At 33.3% G+C, this 21,042-nt stretch overlaps 1 protein-coding gene across 7 annotated transcripts in view; it reads left to right on the top strand.

Annotated features, from left to right (window-relative positions):
- LOC145242090 (endothelin-converting enzyme homolog) overlaps positions 1 to 21,042 on the top strand; it is a 955,595-nt gene that overhangs the window by 933,642 nt on the left and 911 nt on the right. For all 7 annotated transcript variants that reach the window (XM_080105007.1, XM_080105006.1, XM_080105005.1 and 4 more), the window contains 5 exons: positions 814 to 938; positions 10,023 to 10,088; positions 12,659 to 12,754; positions 15,699 to 15,775; positions 21,018 to 21,042. The exon at positions 21,018 to 21,042 is cut by the window's right edge. In XM_080105007.1, coding sequence (XP_079961133.1) covers positions 814 to 938; positions 10,023 to 10,088; positions 12,659 to 12,754; positions 15,699 to 15,775; positions 21,018 to 21,042 — 389 coding nt within the window. The remainder of the gene's footprint in view (positions 1 to 813; positions 939 to 10,022; positions 10,089 to 12,658; positions 12,755 to 15,698; positions 15,776 to 21,017) is intronic.

Genomic DNA, 21,042 nt, shown 5'->3' with positions numbered 1-21,042 from the left:
CTCCAGCTACTAGTAAAATAGTAGGGCACACTACAGTCTGAAGTTTTCATATATCAACAAGTCCCATGTATATAGTATTATTGCTACGTTTGGGCTGGTGCATCTTCTACAAGCCTTTCCTGCCTCCTAGATAGGATCCAGAAAAGAATCGCCAACCTGATAGGTCCTGCTCTGTCAACCAAACTTCAATCTTTGTCCCATTGACAAAATGTTGCATCCCTGTGTCTATTTTACAAGTATTTTAACGGAAGACGTAAATATCCTCGACAAACATAACAAGCAGCAAAATCCCACCCCTATACAGTAAAGATCCGTAGATGCCAGAAAGTCTTTTACTCTAATAGTCTCTTCCCTTGAACTGCTAGACTTTAGAATTCCCTAATTATTTTTAAAAAAAGGGAAAAATAAAGAATGTTTCTTTTAAGTTAGTTGGAAACCAAGTTTTCATTTTCAATAGCCAGTTTGAAATTTCTCTTTTTATTTGAGGGAATCTGAATTGTTTTTGTAATAATCTGAAAGTTTAGCATATAAGCACTATCAATTCATCAAAAAAATAATAATTTTTTAGTTGGTCAGAGAGTTATTCTGCTAAAAGGCAGGTTTTCATAACCTGTTTGAAAATTCTGAGGGTTTGGGGGGGGGGGCTATTCCTACTCCACACTTGTGCAATTTTGAGAAAATGGGATGAACTTGTGAATGTTTGTGAATTTTATTTTAGTTTAGTTTCATTTTATTTTATTTTGTGCCATTTTTTTTTTTTTTTTTTTTTTTTTTGCATCGATTTCGCCTAATTTTTGTTTATATTCCTTGTAGGTATGCATTATGATGGCAAGGGCCAGCTAAGAAATTGGTGGGACCCAGAAACTGCAAAAAAATTCAACATCACAACACAATGCGTCAGAAAAACATACAGCTCATACAAAGTGGAAAATTTAAACGTAAGTTGTTTTTTTTTTTAATTATTATTTTTGTTTTGTTTGTTTGTTTTTAACAACTAGGAAGTCATTCTCCCCCAAATGATAATAATTTGGTGAAATATCATCTTTCTATAAACAAATAAGTCTACGCATTTTACACATTACACATAATTTTCTATTTCTATCTAAGTACTAATATTTAATATTATTTTCATGTCATTTATTTTAATATAAATATCATTTTCTTTTTTATTTTCAAGTTGTCTTTACTTGTTCTAATGAGTTATTTCCCTTTATTTGTAATTTCTAAAATGTGCTTTTGTTGGCACTTGTGCATTATTGCGAATGTACACCTTTTTTTGGTTTTCAGTTGCGATATTTGGAGAGTTCATAGCAGGGGCAGACAAGCGTAAATCAGGAGCAGACAACTCTATTTTGTGTTTATAAGTTTCTTAAATTTATTTTAATTCAATAAATGTGTCACAAAAACTTTCTCAACAACAAACAAAACACGCATTCGAAAATTTCAGAATTTCGGCTTTCTTACAAAAAAAGCTTTTATCTCAGATTTGTATTCTAAAAAGCTGCATTTTGTGTTATTTACTTAAATCTATTTTAAAAAGAAAAACATGCATTTATTTTTGTGAGATTTTCGCTTCGGTCCTGAAATTTCATTTGTCTGCCCCTGCTATGCACCCTCCAAATGTCCAACTGAAAACCAAAAAGTTGTATCATTAGTCATTAGTGCTTTTTGTTAAACCCAAATAAGGCATACTGCCACTGGAGTGTAGGAAACTTCTTTGATATGGGCTAGATTTGTAGGGATCAACATAGGCGAAGAGTCGGGCAATAAGATGTTTGTTCACATTACATGTAAATTTTTGCATGTCGGTGATGGAGCAAACTGGGAACTCAAAAGGAATTCCAAGGGCACACACTACAAGGAAAAAGGTTATCATATCAGAGTAAAAAAAAAAAATTAAAAAAAAAATCTGCCAGCTAAGAATCTGTATGATAAAAGGGTGGGATTTTTCTGCTAATCGGGTAGATCGTAAATAGTTTCGTTGAGGGGCACAAACAAATGTAATACTGTAATAAGCTCATCGGATTTGAGGAGAGAACGAACGATCGAGAGTTCTTTCACATAAAAATTATCTTATAATTGAGACAAAAAGAAAAAAATGTTTTATGTTTAGAAAGCTGTGGCATGTTTGAGTGGCGGCATATGCGGCGTCTTTTTAATGCCCAGTCATGAATGTACACATGGTTCCCGCATTTATTTTCCAAGTCTTATATTTTATATCGATATTTTCAAGACAGCTTGACTTGTGCTCGTGAGTTATTCCCCTTTGATTTGTTTTAATGAGTTATTTCCCTTGATGCTTTTTGTTTTAAAAAAAATGTCTTTAAACAAAATATTGAATCTTTTCTTTCAAATCGTACCTAGTTATGAAAAGGACATCTAACAAAATTATCAAGTCGTCTGTCAGTGTGAGTTGACGCATAAACGTAACTGCTTAAATTGTTTTTAATTTTAAACAATTGATTAAATAACCAAAAGGGTTAAATAGAAAATCCCAAGGCCGCTATATCTAAAATCGGAAATTTTCAACAGGTTTCAACAGAAAAGGTTACGATATAACCTAGCGAAATTTTTTATTTTTTGTTTATTTATTTTTATTTTATTTATTTGTTTATTTATTTATTTATTTATTTATTTATTTTCTGCTATTACGCTTTAGCGTCCTTAAAAATATCAAGGAATAAGAATTTAAAAAAAAATAATAAAAATTTAACATTTTAGAGTGGAATCATGCATTCCTATATAAATTTTATGCGAAATAAGCACCCACATTTTTTTTCGGGGCCGGGGTGGGCGATAAATTGGTTTATACTATTTGCTTGAATATATATATATATATATATATATATATATATATATATATATATATATATATATATATATATATATATATATATATATATATTAGATGTCTCCGAAAGACAAAGGATACCCCCTGTAGGGGCAGTTGCGCATGTAATTATGAGGCAAAAGGGTGCACAATCTCCAACCACAACTCTCCCGAATCGGTACTGCTTGAGTCCAGTGGCAAGAAGAAGTCCAGGAATATATATATATATATATATATATATATATATATATATATATATATATATATATATATATATATATATATATATATATATATATATATATATATATTAATGGAAATTTCTTTATTTAAAAAATATTTTTAATGCTTCTATACTACGAACCCAACGAAATAAGCCTAAAACTTAGTTTAGGATTAAGTTAGACTTAGTTTAAGGTTAGGTTAAAGTTAGGGTTTACAAAAATAGTTTGGCTCGTATTGTGTAGAAGTAACATTTTTTTAAATAGTTTATTAATTATTTATCAAAACTAATTGAATAAAAATTAACAAACAATTCTTAAGAAATAAATTCAAACTGATTTTTTTATGAATCAAGATTTTCTTGACATATATTATAAATTTCCATTTCTATACAGTCTGGCAACTTAAACAGCATAGTACCTATTTACAATGCCTCCCCACGGGACAGAGTTAGACACCAGGGTCGTTTTTTAACGTGGAGAAAAGGTACAAAAATAAAAATTGTCTCAGTCGTGAAGGACTGCTCCTCCACTGAAAGAGAACAAGAAACGGAAGTGTAGCATCAGAAGAACAGATACTACACTTTGATCTTGGCCAAAAAGGCCAGGTATTTATTTGCTCCCCCAATGCACTCAATATAGAATATTGCTAAAAAAAATTCAAAGCTGCCTAATATAAAATGGGCAATATTACATTATTAACACCAGTCGAAAATTCTAATTTCTGATATGGCGGCCATAACAGAGTGAGAATTTTCTATTTAACCACTAAAAGGGGACCTGAATAAAATTTTACAGTAATAGTCAACTAACGCACTTCCTAATCTTCTATGGAGCACTACCAGAAGCAGTGACAAGGCGAATAAGTTACTTTGCTTTTATTATGTATTGGATACGTTTTTAAGAAATTTTGTTAAACTATTAAGTAAATGCGGTTTTATGGTGACTACTGAAGTGAAAGTGACGAAAGGAATAAACAGAAATTGAACAAACTATTTAAAATACATCTCGTTACGAGTAGAATATACAGAGATTGATCACAGACACTTCCAAACATATCCCCAAAACTTTTAATGGCCTTATACCTAACTTGTATGTGAAATAATAATTTTGTTTGCAAATCTAAATGCCGGATCTGTTCTGCCCTTGGTCAGAGATAAAAGTAATCCTTCTAGAGGCAATTTATTATTTTGTCCCAGTCCAGAGTGTTCCTCATATTAAAGGTTGACCTTGCATTTAACTCGGCCCTCAAGGAGGGTGTAGAGAATAGGAACGACCATTAAGACGGGACACACAAAAGAGTGACACCGTCGTCTGATTAGTAGTATATATAGAGCATGCACGCACGCACCGGAAAGAACGACGACTACGACGATAGTTGACTCGGAAACCTTACATGGCGCTACGAACAGGATTTATTTTTCAACATAATTTCTTTTGCACGATTTTTGGAGTATAATGGCGTCAGGACAACACGAGGACGGCCAATACATGCAGTTGATTCAACAAATAATAAATCTGCAAAGAGAAAACAATGAGCTTCGCGGAGGGAGTGCCTCGAGTCGGTCTAACACCAAGAAACCAGACCGGCCACGTATCGAACATGGATTCACCGACGCGGACTGGGCGCTTTTCATCGACTCGTGGGCCCGATACAAACAAATGTGCGGCCTTACCGACCCCATGGAAATCCGCAATGAACTAAGGACAGCCTGCTCAAATGAGGTAAATAAACTTTTATTTGACTTAGTTGGGCCTGAAACCCTCAATTCTGTCACAGAGGAACAACTCTTAAGGCATATACAGTTCATTGCGGTGAAAGGTCTACACCCGGAGGTGCATAGACATAAATTTCATAACATCAGACAACAAACGTGGGAGGGACCCGCACAGTTCTTGGCAAAGCTTCAGTCCCAGGCACGGTTTTGCAATTTCACGGTTCTGTGCCCCAACGAGAACTGCCGGCAAGCCGTAAACTATTCGGAGGACATGGTAGCTGGCCAACTCGTAGCCGGTCTGGCAAATGCGGAGTACCAGTGTAAATTGCTGGCCGAAGCAAATATTCTAACCACTGTGGAGCAGAAGCTTCACAGGCTGGTTAGTTTAGAAACTACAGAGACGTCTGCTCCTCAGTTGCAACGAGGCTCAGAGGGACACTCGACTTTTGGCCTACTAACAACCGAGAAAAAACCATCTCGGAAGGAGCAGCCGCTCAAAACCCCTCAGAATAGTCCTTGTGAAGGGTGTGGGAGGACCTCACACCCCAGTGGGTTAAAAGGGCGGAAGAACTGCCCAGCGAGGGGGCTAAAATGTTTTAATTGTGGCGTCACAGCCCACTTACAAAGAGTGTGCCGGAAACAGGAGAGGTCGACAGCGGAGTCAACAAACGATGCCACACGTCAATCGAATATTTTCGGCAGCAGAATGGAGGGGGCACCGGCATGTTACAATCAAAAAGGTAGAATAGCAGCAGTGCCACACCTTGCATGGAGCAGTGGTGGGTTCAGGAGAAGTCCCCCTGAGCCACCACCCTCATTAATGGTCGATGTGTCCCTGATACCAGAGTCCCAGGCTAAATTCGGGTGCACTTTGGATAAGGGAGTAAGCCGTCGAAAACACCGCATCCAGGCCATTGCAGATACCGGTGCCCAGACGTGTTCGAGTGGCCCAGAAATATTGAAAATATTAGGGTGCACCAGCAGGATCCTGATACCTACCACCCACAGGATACGGGGAATCACAGACGAACCCCTAGATATCAAGGGGGTGGTCCTGACTCAGATTAAGCTCGGTCAGAAGGAAACGCGACAAGTGGTCTACATTTCAGAAAACACGTCAGGATTCTACTTGTCAGAATCGGCCCTCAAAGACCTAGGAGTAATCAATTGCGACTTCCCGCATCGAGTATCAAAGGCCGATTTATCAGCTTCAGAAAGTGGGACAGCACCGTGTGGATGTCCGAAAAGAGAATCCGTCCCGGACAAGCCAGCGAGGATCCCGTTTACCCCCACTGGAGATAATAGGGAACGGTTAGAGAAGTGGTTACGTGAACACTTTAAGTCCAGCGCATTCAACACCTGCCCCCATCAACCGTTACAAGTCATGTTAGGGAGGCCACTGGATATAACTTTTATCCCGGGGGCGAAACCATCGGCCATACACACACCCATTCCAGTCCCTCATCACTGGAAGAAAAGGGTAAAGGATGATTTGGATTGAGATGTTGTGTTGGGTATTATCGAACCGGTACCAGCAGGCACACCTACGATCTGGTGTTCGAGGATGGTAGTCGCTCCAAAGAAAGACGGGTCACCAAGAAGGATGGTAGACCTACAAAAATTGAATGCAGCAACGATGAGAGAGACTCATCACACACCGTCCCCTTTTAATCAGGTGTCCGTGGTGCCTGCCCAAACCAAAAAGACTGTCTTGGACGCATGGAATGGGTACCATAGTCTGCCACTCTCCCCAAAAGCCCGGGATGCGACCACGTTCATAACGGAATGGGATCGTTATCGGTATCTCAGGGCTCCCCAGGGTTTTCACGCATCCGGGGACGGGTACATGCGCCGGTTCGATGACATCACAGTTGACATGCCTCGAAAGACCCGGTGTATAGACGACACACTCCTATGAGACAGGTCCTTAGAATTGGCTTTCTGGCATACTGTGGACTATATTACCCATTGTGGTAAAAGTGGGATAGTCTTTAACCCTGACAAATTTCAATTTGCTGACGATGAAGTTGAATTTGCTGGCTTTGTGATAACCTCGAACGGCGTGAAGCCAACTAAAAAAATGACGGAGGCTATTCTCAATTTCCCGACCCCAACGAGCATTACTGGTATCAGGTCCTGGTTTGGTTTAGTTAACCAGGTGTCGTATACATTTGCACAGGCCGATATAATGGCCCCTTTTCGAGAGTTGCTGCGGACAAAGAACCGTAAATTTTACTGGGATGACACATTGAATAGACTTTTCGAAGAGTCGAAGAGGAATATCGTTCAGAAAATCGAAGAAGGAGTGAAAACCTTCGATATGAACAGAGCGACCTGCCTTTCAACCGACTTCAGTAAGGTTGGCATTGGGTATTTTCTGTTCCAGAAGCATTGCCAATGCCCAACGGAATTAGGTCCCAACTGTGGTAAGGACCACTGGAAGATGATTTTGGCCGGGTCTCGCTTCACGAAAGATGCAGAATCTCGTTATTCCCCTATAGAGGGGGAGGCTCTAGCACTGATTTATGGCTTGGAGTCTTGTAGGATGTTCATCCTGGGATCCCCAGACCTATTGGTCACCGTGGACCACCAGCCCCTAGTGAAAATTTTCTCGGATCAGATCCTGGAGAATATAAAAAATCCCCGCCTGTTCTCATTCAAGGAGCGGTCGTTGATGTACAGGTTCCAGATTAGGCACGTTCCTGGGAAACTCAATGCAGCACCGGACTGCACATCCCGATACCCGGCGCCGTCAAGACACAGCAGACTAAAGGGCACTGACACTTCCCAGCAAATCGAGGGGAGTATACAAACATCCATCATAGCTGCATACGCACATGACCTCAAGTTCCGAGCGATCACCTGGGATAGGATAGTCACAGCTGCAGCCACCGATGAGGAGTGCCGAACGTTGGCGTCATACATTCAAGACGGGTTCCCAAGGTCATGCCACGAACTACCACCAGAAATCCGGCAATTCTGGCCAATGGCAGACCAACTATATTGTCTGGAAGGGGTACCCATAAAAGGGGACAAAATTTTGATACCAAAACGGCTTAGAGCCGAGGTGTTAGAGGCATTACACTCCGCCCATCAAGGGGCGAATGGTATGTTGGCTAACGCCAGACAACGGTTATTTTGGCCTGGTTTAGACGCCAGCATCCGACAAATAAGGGCGCAATGTCGGAGTTGCAATTCGATCGCCCCATCCCAGCCTAGGGAACCACTAATGCCACCCGTAAACCCGGAATTCCCATTTCAAAAGACAGTCACTGACTTGCTAGATATGCACGGGAAAAGTTACATGGTATACGCGGACCGATATACCGGTTGGATTGAGGTCACACCACTACCATCAGGAAGGGCTGCAGCGGTGTGTAACGCCCTGAGGGTTTGGTTTTGCACGTATGGTGCGCCGGAGGAAATATCATCCGATGGAGGGCCACCATTCGATTCACTAGAATACAAATCGTTCCTAGAAGACTGGGGCGTAAAAAGGCGCATATCATCTGCACATTACCCCCAGAGTAATGGCCGAGCTGAACTGGCCGTAAAAACGGCCAAAAGAATGCTGATGGACTGCGTTGATGGCTACGGACACCTACATCATGATCGGGCAGCACGGGCGATGATGACTCATAGGAATACGCCCAGTCAGGACCTTGGATTGTCGCCGGCGGAAATACTATATGGTCGAACAGTAAGGGGCCATCTCCCCGCACTTCGCAAAAAATACTGCATCCACAAGCGTTGGACGGAGACCAGAGATTTGAGAGAGAGGGCGATGGCAAAAAGGCACGTACTTAACAAAGAACAGTACGACATACACAGCCGCCCCCTCCAACAGCTCCGAGTCGGCGAGTCTGTGCAGGTGCAGAATCAGGAGGGACCAAATCCACGACGATGGGCGAAAACTGGGAGAGTCGTCGAGACAATGGGTAACAGGCAGTACAGGATACGGTTGGATCGTAGCGGCAGGATCACATTACGCAATCGCCGTTTCCTCAGGAAAATCAAACCGGTCATGGATACGCCGGAGTATCCACCCACTCAACAACCCCATCAACCACCTCCCCAAACACCAAGAAGGGAGGACAGCAAATCACCGTGCAACATGCATGAGATGATGGAGGTGGAAGAAGCTGATTGTGACACATCAGAAACAGATATGGAGGTGGACCAAGATCCGATCAACCACAAGCCAATGCAGACGAGTCCGGTCCCACGACGCAGCATGAGGGTAACACGAGCACCAAGGCCACTTTCCCCTCAAATGCAAGGACCAACTCACTACTACACGGAATTCTCCAGTCACATGACCACAAAACGACAGTAGTGTGGTCACATGGTGGGGGGAGGGCATGTAGAGAATAGGAACGACCATTAAGACGGGACACACAAAAGAGTGACACCGTCGTCTGGTTAGTAGTATATATAGAGCACGCACGCACGCACCGGGGGAAGAACGGCGACTACGGCGATAGTCGACTCGGAAACCTTACAGAGGGGAAAAGCAAATTTATTTTTAAGTCTTTCACTTTTAACGAAAAAAAAGTTCAACTATGGCATCTCTGTTGAAATAAAGTTGTTGATTTTTCTTTAAATTAACAATGTCGTTAAAGTAACATCGGTATTTGGTGCATTTTAGGTCAGGAAGCCGATATCTTCAGACAGCCTTATTGGATAGCACCAGACTCTTGTTGATTGCTCTTTTAACACGCAAATCTTATATTTTTTTTAAATATAATTTCTGCTTCGAATGGGGTTCATTTAATAATGTATTTAATAATGTATTTAATTCCTTCCGGTACAGGAAGATGCAGTACAAGACTAGAAGGTCAGGGAATTAAGCCAATGAACAGGAGTTAGTGCACTCAGGCTCCTTAAAATTGCCTGAGCAACCCCATCAACATTTCCAAATTAGCTTGCCTTAGGTAGTTCACTATAAACTAACACTTTCCCAAAGCAAGAAGGCAGTACCTGGTAGGGTGAGCCTCCTAGCACTGAACAGAACAAATAGCTCAACAGAAAAAAAAAATCCATAATAATTAGCTCGTTGACGACAGATTCTTGACTGGTATCACTAATAAAAGCAACAGATTTCTTCGACACAAGTTTTATAATGACACGGAAAGGCTTAATGTCCTCTTACATGAATTGGGGGAAAAAATGTTTCATCAGAAAAATATTCATTTCTATTAAAGATGTCTTTATTTATAATGATGCATTATATTCTTTTTTGTTTGCTGCCAGGTGGATGGTGACATGACACTAGATGAAAATATTGCCGATAATGGAGGTCTTCGGGCTGCGTATGTGGTAAGTTATGAATTATTTTTAAAGCTCAGCATGGAAAACAAACATCCATTTTTTTTGTTTTTTTTTACAAAATTGTATGCATATTTTGCTTGCAATTGTAAACAGTCTATTTGGATTGTAATCAGTCTATTTGGATTGTAAACAGTCTATTTGGATTGTAATCAGTCGAACTGAAGTGATGAAAAGTTTTATGATTTCGGCTTGAGAAACAAACAATTGGGATGTACAATAAAAGCTATAAGATATATTTGACTTATTTTCTTAGAGCTTCTCCTCTTGCTTAAAAACAAAATTCTATGAATTCACGTTGCGTGTTCGGGTTCGAGCCTGCCTGCCTACTGACACTATTTTTGTGCTCAACACACACCTCCAAACACCTGGGTAATGATAAAAATCTCCAATAGATTGAAAACGATAAAAATCCTGTAATTTAACCCTCCAATACATTAAAAACGATAAAAATCCTGTAATTTAACCCTCCAATACATTAAAAACGATAAAAATCCTGTAATTTAACCCTCCAATACATTAAAAACGATAAAAATCCTGTAATTTAACCCTCCAATACATTAAAAACGATAAAAATCCTGTAATTTAACCCTCCAATACATTAAAAAAACAAATGCCATCAGCATCAGTTGGTGCCACAAAAAAAACGAATATCATTATTAAAACAGCTCGTTAAATGCCTTGTTTTTGCATTATTAAATTTAATTGTTCACTTTTTTTTTTAGAGTTGTTGCTTTTACACATTTTTCCTCTACAAATTTTAGTTACAACATTCAAAATGAAATTGATTGGAAAAAAACTGATCATCTTTTTCACAACTTTAATACGAACAGATGTTCCAAACTAAATTTTTTTTGTTTCAATATACCAAAAATTCTTTGCGGGTACGCATAGTGCTGAAAGATATTTTCTTTAAATACCAAATTTATCTTGGTATTTCAATTAATACTTGATTTATGGACATTCAAAGTTAGTAAGACATTGTGTTTTATGGGATGCTTAAATAGAAAGCCAAGTTAAGAAGTGTATAACTGAAGATAAAAGCTTCAAATAAATGAAAAATATTTCTTAATATAATACCATAGTTCATTAAAAGGAAGATAATAATAGACGGAATTAATAATTCTTACATCAACCCAGTCTTAAACGTTATTGAAAATCACATAAAACTTGTTTGTAAACGATATAGAAAAAGCAACACATTAAATCTTATGATTTATGATATACAAATTAAGTTTGATTAATCTTGTTTTCATTAGTACATCCATAAAACCTCTTATTTCTTACATGTAAACACGTTGTAAAGATCAATTTGGCAGGGAAGCAAATGTACACATTACCAAACCTTTTGTAAAGTTACCTATTAAAGATACAAACCTAAAACTTTTATATTTGACTAAATTTTGGATGAGGAATTAAAAATAAATGTTGGTTTCTTTCTAAGATTCGTAGAGTGATCAAATTTTTGGCATGATAAAAAAATAAAAAAGGGATTGACATCAAAACCTTAAAATTTGCTTAATAAAAGAAATCACCAGTCAATTTTTAAATAAACGCTCATTATAAATTTTTTTTTTTTTTTTAATAACTTTTTTAATGTTAAATTTTAAATGTGGAAAAATAAAATATATTTATTAATTAATATAATGGAAGATTTTTCTTGCAGTTTCAATCAATTTGGTTATACTTTCATTCAATTTGCTTATACTTACATTTAATTTGCTTATACGCTTCTGTTGAAACTAACATATAAAGGTGTATATCATATTCTTCCATCACCGGGAAGATGTTATAAGGGATGGCATCATCCATTAAAACAGATCATAGACGACCTGTGACCCCAAAAATGATGTCATCAAATAGGAATCTTATTTAATGAAATATTTTTTTAAATAAAAAGCAGACAACATTCTTTTAAACATGAAAAATTGGCATGAAACTATAAATATCTATTCAGTAAGAAAGTGAGACAACGGAGAGAGAGAGAGAAAGAAAGACAGGAGACGGAGATAAAAAGGGACAGAATAAAGAGAAAGAAAAAAAAAAAGAAGGTCTTAAGAAGAGATTGAAATTCAAGGAATCTTGCTTAATTAGAGTCCAATAACTATGGATTAAACTTAATGAAAATTTTAAATATTTGAATTTCCAAATGAGAAAGTGTACCCCTATTATGCTGCATAGAAAAGAACTTTTTCAAATACCTCAAACAAACTGAAATTTTGGAAATAGATTTAATGTCTGAAAACTATTGTTAAAGAGAGTATCTGAATTTTCAGAAGGATATCTTTGCCCTTTTGCATAAAACTAAATTAAACTTAATACAGCCCACATAAACACTCTTATGCCTAACAGCCGTGCTACAAAATTCATAATGATCGGTTAATTAGTTTAGAAATGATCTCAGTACATACAAATGTTGGAAAAATACACATACTTAATTTTATAGGAATAGATAGTTAAACACAAGCAGATCCATAGTTCATTATTATTATTAATAATCATTGTGTTATTGTAATTGATTATACTACTTTATTTAAATATTCGCTTGGTCTGTTTTACAGGCATATTTATTATGGATTGAAGAGCATGGAGACGAAAAACCACTTCCAGGAATTGATCTCACACCCACTCAACTCTTCTATGTCAGCTTTGCCCAGGTAAGAAATTATTTACTTATATATATATATATATATATATATATATATATATATATATATATATATATATATATATATATATATATATATAGTAGGTAGTAGTTTGCTTGAAGCATTGTTGGTAAAGAAATATATATAATTTTTTTTTTAAGCCAAAGACAATGCGGGGAAAGACCGGAATTATGAAAGTAAAGAAAGAAAAACAAACAAATGTAGACGGGTGTGCTTGCGTAGAGGAGTGTCTAGCCTTTATTCGTCTATCTTTCCTCACCTCAATGTATAGTTATTTATAACCAAGTTGCTGGTACGTCCGGTGTATGTAAAGTCCGTGGGTGGTATGGAACTTTGATTAATTTCGAGAGAAAGGAACCTCTCTTTTTCAAATCCACTTTTGTCTTTCCCCGCATTGTCTTTGGCTTTAAAAAAAAAAATTCTATATATATATATATATATATATATATATATATATATATATATATATATATTATTATTATTATTATTATTATTATTATTATTATTATGATGATGATGATGATGTTAAATTTAGGTAAACAAAATTACCATACATTTACATATAAGCTGCAATAAATTTACTGTAAGTCGTTACAATAAATTTACTGTTCCAGTCTTAAAAGACATTGAAATAATGAATTTATTGTCACAACTTATGGTAATTTTGTTTACCTAAATTGAATAAAATAATATCATGCTCTTTTTAATTGAGCACTATCAACAAATTTGTTTGAAATTAAATGGTTTTTAGTCTTGGATATTTTGAACCTTGAACACATATATAAGAGAAAAGAAATTAAAACTGTAAATTGAAATTTACAATCAAATGTATTGTTCGACTGAATGCTCCAATAAATGTGATGGCTATACTCTCTATTGTGTGTGTATTGAGCTTTTTTTTATTTGGTTGGAATTAAAATATCTATATATAAATACTGGTATTTATATTAGATCAAAGTTTACCATTGCTCATATCAAGTAAACATTGCACCTCTTTTGATTTCATTTTATATATATATATATATATATATATATATATATATATATATATATATATATATATATATATATATATAAAATGCAAATTTTTCTCGGTAAATTGAATCTATCTATCTTTAGCCCATAAACTTCGTGATTTTCTGTATAAACATTGTCACTTTAGTTTTGATCATATCTTTAATTATTTCTATTGAGTGTTTAATCTCGTGTTGATGAAGAGACTTTATTTCAATAAAAGAAAATTGTATCATCTCAGAAACGGTTGTACACAGATTGGTTGTTGATGGTGAATTCTTGGAACCTAAGTCAATGATTTTTTTTTATTTGGTTGAGATTAAAATATCTATATATGAATACAGGTATTTATATTAGATTGAAGTTTATCATTGCTTATATCAGGTAAACACCTTGATTTTATTATATATATATATATATATATATATATGTGTGTGTGTGTGTGTGTGTGTGTGTGTGTGTGTGTGTGTCTTGATAGTTTTCAATCTTCAAAACTCATATGGAAAAGAAAATTTTTAATCACAAGTCCTTTGCTTGTAAATCAATTAACCATTTTCAATCACCACATTAGTTTGCTTCTAAGAATTAATGCTCGTCCTAATATTATTATAAGGATCATCAGTTGTTTACCGTGAAAAACTGTTTTATGATTTTTCTATATTTTGTCACAATTCATTCATTGCAGAAAAGTGAATGTATTTGTGAAATCATTTTTTATTATTTTTCTCTAACTGGCAGATCAGTGATCTGATACTCTGCTCCAGCATATACAGGAACTCACCATATTATCCAGGCACATAAGCCTACCTTCAACCAGGATCGGTACAAAGGCATAGAAAAAATATTAAAATACTTTAAAACGTTATGAATTTAACTTTCATAATAAAGCCAGTAGCTTTTAATTCATCGTACCATCAGCATTATAAACTTGAAGATGACTCGTGCAAATTTTAAGTACTAGCAAAGATTTTCACTTTTATTGTTTACACCTGGCCTAGGCGCACCAATAGATATGACTAGATTGTTCTTGCACCAAGAAGTCCATTTTAACATTGATAGATAAAATGAATAGATGCACCCTCATGTCAAATGCAAATTTGATTTTCAGAAAAGGTGAAAGCAAAGAAAGAAAAAAAGAACATTTAAAAAAACTTTACTTTATCTTCTTACAATTAAAAAGATAGTTTCATATAACTGTGTCGATATAATTTTGACCAAGCATGCATATATCACATCCCTAAAAATAATTACGAATTTTTTTTTTTTGAAGAAACTAAATAAATTTATTTTTTTTTTAAGAAACTAAATAAATTTTTTTTTGAATAAACTAAATAATTTTTTTTTTTAATAAACTAAATAATTTTTTTTAATAAACTAAATATTTTTTTTTAATAACCTAAATAAATTTTTTTGTTTTTGTTTTTTGAATAAACTAAATAATTTTTTTTTAATAAACTAAATTTTTTTTTTTTGAATAAACTAAATAATTTTTTTTTTAATAAACTAAATTTTTTTTTTGAATAAACTAAATAATTTTTTTTTGTTTTTTGAATAAACTAAATAATTTTTTTTTGAATAAACGAAATATTTTTTTTTTAATAAACTAAATAATTTTGTTTTTTTTGTTTTTGAATAAGCTAAATTTTTTTTTCGTTTTTGAATAAACTAAATAAATTTTTTTTGTTTTTGTATTTTGAATAAACTAAAAAAATTTTTTTTTGAATAAACTAAATAAATTTTTTTTTTAAATAAACTAAATAATTTTTTTTTTGTTTTTTGAATAAACTAAATAAATTTTTTTGTTTTTTTTTTCTAATAAACTAAATAAATTTTTTTTTTTTTGATTTTTGAATAAACAAAATTTTTTTTTTGATTTTTCATTGCATTTCTAAAAGTTGTTTCTGTTCTTCGATTTCAGATGTATTGTTCAGGATGGACGAAAGAAGGAATCTGGCACCAGATTCTCACAGACCATTTTGCTCCTGGGAAAGCAAGGTGAGCAATGCACTTGCAATCCCTTTTTTTAATTTTAAGCAAAAGTAATTTGAAAACTTATCTAGCTACAACCACTGTCAACAATTTTCCCCTACTCTCTATGCCTAAATCTAAGCACAAATTCCGTGAACAAATTTTATTTCCTAAAACTGCTTATATGTGAAACTCTTTACTGTGAGGCTGCTTTCCAGCTGACTACAACATGGTTGTTTTCAAGTCCAATGTAAACATTCTTATTGAACCGTCCTCTTAAATAATTAAATTCTACAAATTTCCACCATTACAAATCATTACAGTGTTGTTTCACTGACAACCTGACACTCATTCACCCTTATCCTCGAGTGGCCTCCAGGCCTCGATAAGTGGTGCCTCCTTTGTAAAAATAAATGGTATTTAGTAGGGATGTGAGTGGCCGATGGTAAGAAAAATCAGAAATCTAGACAATTTTTTGCAACATAGGGGGCACACTCACTTCACCAATTTCCCAACCTAGAATTTCGAATGCAACCCTTCATTTAACCTACATAGGTATCTTATTTTTATTCCATCAGCCACTTAGAACTGATTATAAATTTCATCCATTGTATCATGGGTCCTTGTGAATATGCAGTGATGCATCGCACAACGGATAAAAGTTGTTATGGCAGTAATAGTTGTAGTGGACTGGTGGATATATTATATATATCCCCCAGTTGTACAAAATAGGAAAAATGAATTGAATTGAGAAAGAAACGAACAACGCGTTTATTGAAATAAACGAATTAGAATTTATTTCATGAAGAAACAAATAAAAGAAATGGTACAGCACGTGTTTAATTTGGCACGCGTCTCTCGCTGTTAACTGGTGAGAAGGAAAGTCTATTGTTGTAGAGAGAGAGTGAGAAAGTCAATCCAGTTTGGCGCGCGTCTCTCACTGTTACCTGGTGAGAGGGAAAGTCTATTGTTGTAGAGAGAGAGAGAGAGAGAGAGAAAGTCAATCCAGGCCATGGAGAGAGAAAGCGTGTAAGGTGTACGTACTGTCTGTTGGCTCTTGCCCCACACATAGTAGTAGGGTATGTGAGGCGCGCGGACGCACGCCCTGAAAGGAAGCGGTTGGTCTGTCGACCGCTCAGCTCGGGAGCCGAATCGAAAAGAAGGAAACAGCTCAGGTCTCTTGCTTTTGTAGTTGTTTCTGATGGTCTTTTGCGTACATGTATGCGTATGTGTACGTTAGCGTGTGTGTGTATGCACGTGAATGTGAGTGTGTGAACGTGAATATATGTATGTGTGTGTACATGCGCACGTATGTTTGTGTGCGCGTATGTGTATGACAAGAAAAATGGCTTCAGATGTGAACGCATGTTTTTGTGTGAGACTAGAACAGGCTTGCACATAGTGGACCTAATTAAATAAAGAAACTTAAGAGTTATCGCCCTTTTGCTGAGTTACGACCCTTGATGACTGAAGAGTTCAAGAAGCCAGGGAGAGACTAGCAAGATGGCATCACTCCAGACACTCAAAATCGTCATGTAAATAATTTAATGTTTCTACCGTTAAGAAAATGAGTTAAAATACAAGTAAACCTCTATACTTGTTAATATGATACCATTATTATATTATGTATACTTGTTAATATGATACCATTATTATATTATGTATACTTGTTAATATGATATCATTATTATATTATGTATACTTGTTAATATGATATCATTATTATATTACGTAAACTTGTTAATATGATATCATTATTATATTATGTATACTTGTTAATATGATATCATTATTATATTATGTATACTTGTTAATATGATATCATTGTTATATTATGTATACTTGTTAATATGATATCATTATTATATTATGTATACTTGTTAATATGATATCATTATTATATTATGTATACTTGTTAATATGATATCATTATTATATTATGTATACTTGTTAATATGATATCATTATTATATTATGTATACTTGTTAATATGATATCATTATTATATTATGTATACTTGTTAATATGATATCATTATTATATTATGTATACTTGTTAATATGATATCATTATTATATTACGTAAACTTGTTAATATGATATCATTATTATATTATGTATACTTGTTAATATGATATCATTATTATATTATGTATACTTGTTAATATGATATCATTATTATATTATGTATACTTGTTAATATGATATCATTATTATATTATGTATACTTGTTAATATGATATCATTATTATATTATGTATACTTGTTAATATGATATCATTGTTATATTATGTATACTTGTTAATATGATATCATTATTATATTACGTATACTTGTTAATATGATATCATTATTATATTATGTATACTTGTTAATATGATATCATTATTATATTATGTATACTTGTTAATATGATATCATTATTATATTATGTATACTTGTTAATATGATATCATTATTATATTATGTATACTTGTTAATATGATATCATTATTATATTATGTATACTTGTTAATATGATATCATTATTATATTATGTATACTTGTTAATATGATATCATTATTATATTATGTATACTTGTTAATATGATATCATTGTTATATTATGTATACTTGTTAATATGATACTATTATATTATGTATACTTGTTAATATGATATCATTATTATATTATGTATACTTGTTAATATGATATCATTATTATATTATGTATACTTGTTAATATGCTATCATTATTATATTATGTATACTTGTTAATATGATATCATTATTATATTATGTATACTTGTTAATATGATATCATTATTATATTATGTATACTTGTTAATATGATATCATTATTATATTACGTAAACTTGTTAATATGATATCATTATTATATTATGTATACTTGTTAATATGATATCATTATTATATTATGTAAACTTGTTAATATGATATCATTATTATATTATGTAAACTTGTTAATATGATATCATTATTATATTATGTATACTTGTTAATATGATATCATTATTATATTATGTATACTTGTTAATATGATATCATTATTATATTATGTATACTTGTTAATATGATATCATTATTATATTATGTATACTTGTTAATATGATATCATTATTATATTATGTGTACTTGTTAATAGTATATCATTATTATATTATGTATACTTGTTAATATGATATCATTATTATATTATGTCTACTTGTTAATATGATATCATTATTATATTATGTATACTTGTTAATATGATATCATTATTATATTATGTATACTTGTTAATATGATATCATTATTATATTACGTATACTTGTTAATATGATATCATTATTATATTACGTATACTTGTTAATATGATATCATTATTATATTACGTATACTTGTTAATATGATATCATTATTATATTATGTATACTTGTTAATATGATATCATTATTATATTATGTATACTTGTTAATATGATATCATTATTATATTATGTATACTTGTTAATATGATATCATTATTATATTATGTATACTTGTTAATATGATATCATTATTATATTATGTATACTTGTTAATATGATATCATTATCATATTGAATAGCTTTCGGCCTTGGTAAGTGGTGAACCATTAGTATAAATGAAAGGTGCATATTCAGAATTGCACTTATGACGGCAATTAAAAGTAAAGAAAATATAGAAACGTCTTTATGATGTACATACCAGTCACGGAACGAAAATAAAATATTTCAAAAGTTTAATAACGTAATTTGATGAACTATTTTTTTTTTATTCAAGAAAATCAAATATTTTACTAAGCGTGTTCTAGTGTTTTCATCGGCATAATTAAATCCGATGAAATAAATAAGGTGGATACAAGTCAATTTGAAGTGTCTAGGTCAAAATTAGCCTTATGTTCAATACAGTTTAGTAGTAAAATCGCTAAAAATTGTAAATTTTGATTTCTTAGTTTAAAAAAATTACTTTTATTGATTTACATATTTTTTTTGGAATATGACATCTTCATTCTGTAACGAGTACATACATCATACAGACTTTTCTGTATTTTTTTTTACTTTTAATTGCAGCTATAAGTACCGATTTGAATAAGCACCATCTTTTATTTTCATAAACAAATATTAGATGCACAGTGTCATCTATATAAAATGAAATTCTGTCTGTCTGTGTGTGTGTGTGTGTGTGTGTGTGTGTGTGTGTGTGTGTGTGTGTGTGTGTGTGTGTGTATACATTTCTCAACCAAACTACTCTGTCAATTTTCAGTCTACAGACTCTAGATTTGACGTAAGGGGTATTGAGATTTGGGAAAATCTTTTTACTCGGTTTTCAGACAGAAATTTGATTGTCAAGGGGGTCAAAGTTCAATAATTTGACCTTTGAAAACTCTAAAAAAACTCTTCTGCCAATTTTGAGATTTGAAATTTTAGATGCAGGTTACTTGAACATGGATAAAACTTTATAATTTGATTTGAGCCCAAAACAAGGGGTCAAAAGTGGGGTCAAAGTTTATAAAAATTTGACCTTTGCGGTCTCTATCAAATTACTCAGCCAATTTTTGGTCTAAACATTTGAAATTTTACGTAAAGTGTATTCAGACATAGGGCAAGCTTCTTAATAGGTTTTTGGCCGAAAATTTAACTGCCAAGGGGTCAAAGTTCAAAAGATTTGACCTTAGCGGTCTTAGCAAACTATTCAGCCAATTTTGGGTCTAAACATTTGAAATTTTACGTAAAGGGTATTTAGACAGGCAGCAAGCTTTTTCATCAGTTTTGGGGCAAACATTTGGCTGCCAAGAGGTCAAAGTTGAAAGAGTTGACTTTTGCAAACTCTATCAAACTCCTCCGCTAATTTTGAGTCTAAAGACTTGGAATTTTAGATGTAGGTTACCTGGACATGAGTCAAACTTTTTGATATATATATATATATATATATATATATATATATATATATATATACATATGCACATAAAGTTATGAACAGTACATAGGGCCCAAGCAAAGCCGAGCTGAACTGCTAGTAATAAATAAAAGTGACATAATAAATAAAAGGACATAAAAATACAAAGAGGAGATAATAAATAAAAAAAAAGACATAATGAATAAAAGAGGACATAATAAATAAAAAAGGAGATAATGAATAAAAGAGGCATAATAAATAAAAAGAAAGGACATAGTAAATAAAAAAGGTCACAAGAAATAAAAAAGAAATAATTAATAAAAGAAGCATAATAAATAATGAGCTTACTAATTAATTATTTTCTCATTCCAGGGTTATCGGTGCCATCTCAAATTCT

The sequence above is a fragment of the Euprymna scolopes genome, chromosome 21 (genome assembly GCF_053919585.1).
Source record: "Euprymna scolopes isolate OS-2025 chromosome 21, ASM5391958v1, whole genome shotgun sequence".
Lineage (NCBI taxonomy): Eukaryota > Metazoa > Mollusca > Cephalopoda > Sepiida > Sepiolidae > Euprymna > Euprymna scolopes.
Note: the sequence above shows the minus strand (reverse complement) of the source record. Positions and strands in the feature narration are given on the sequence as shown.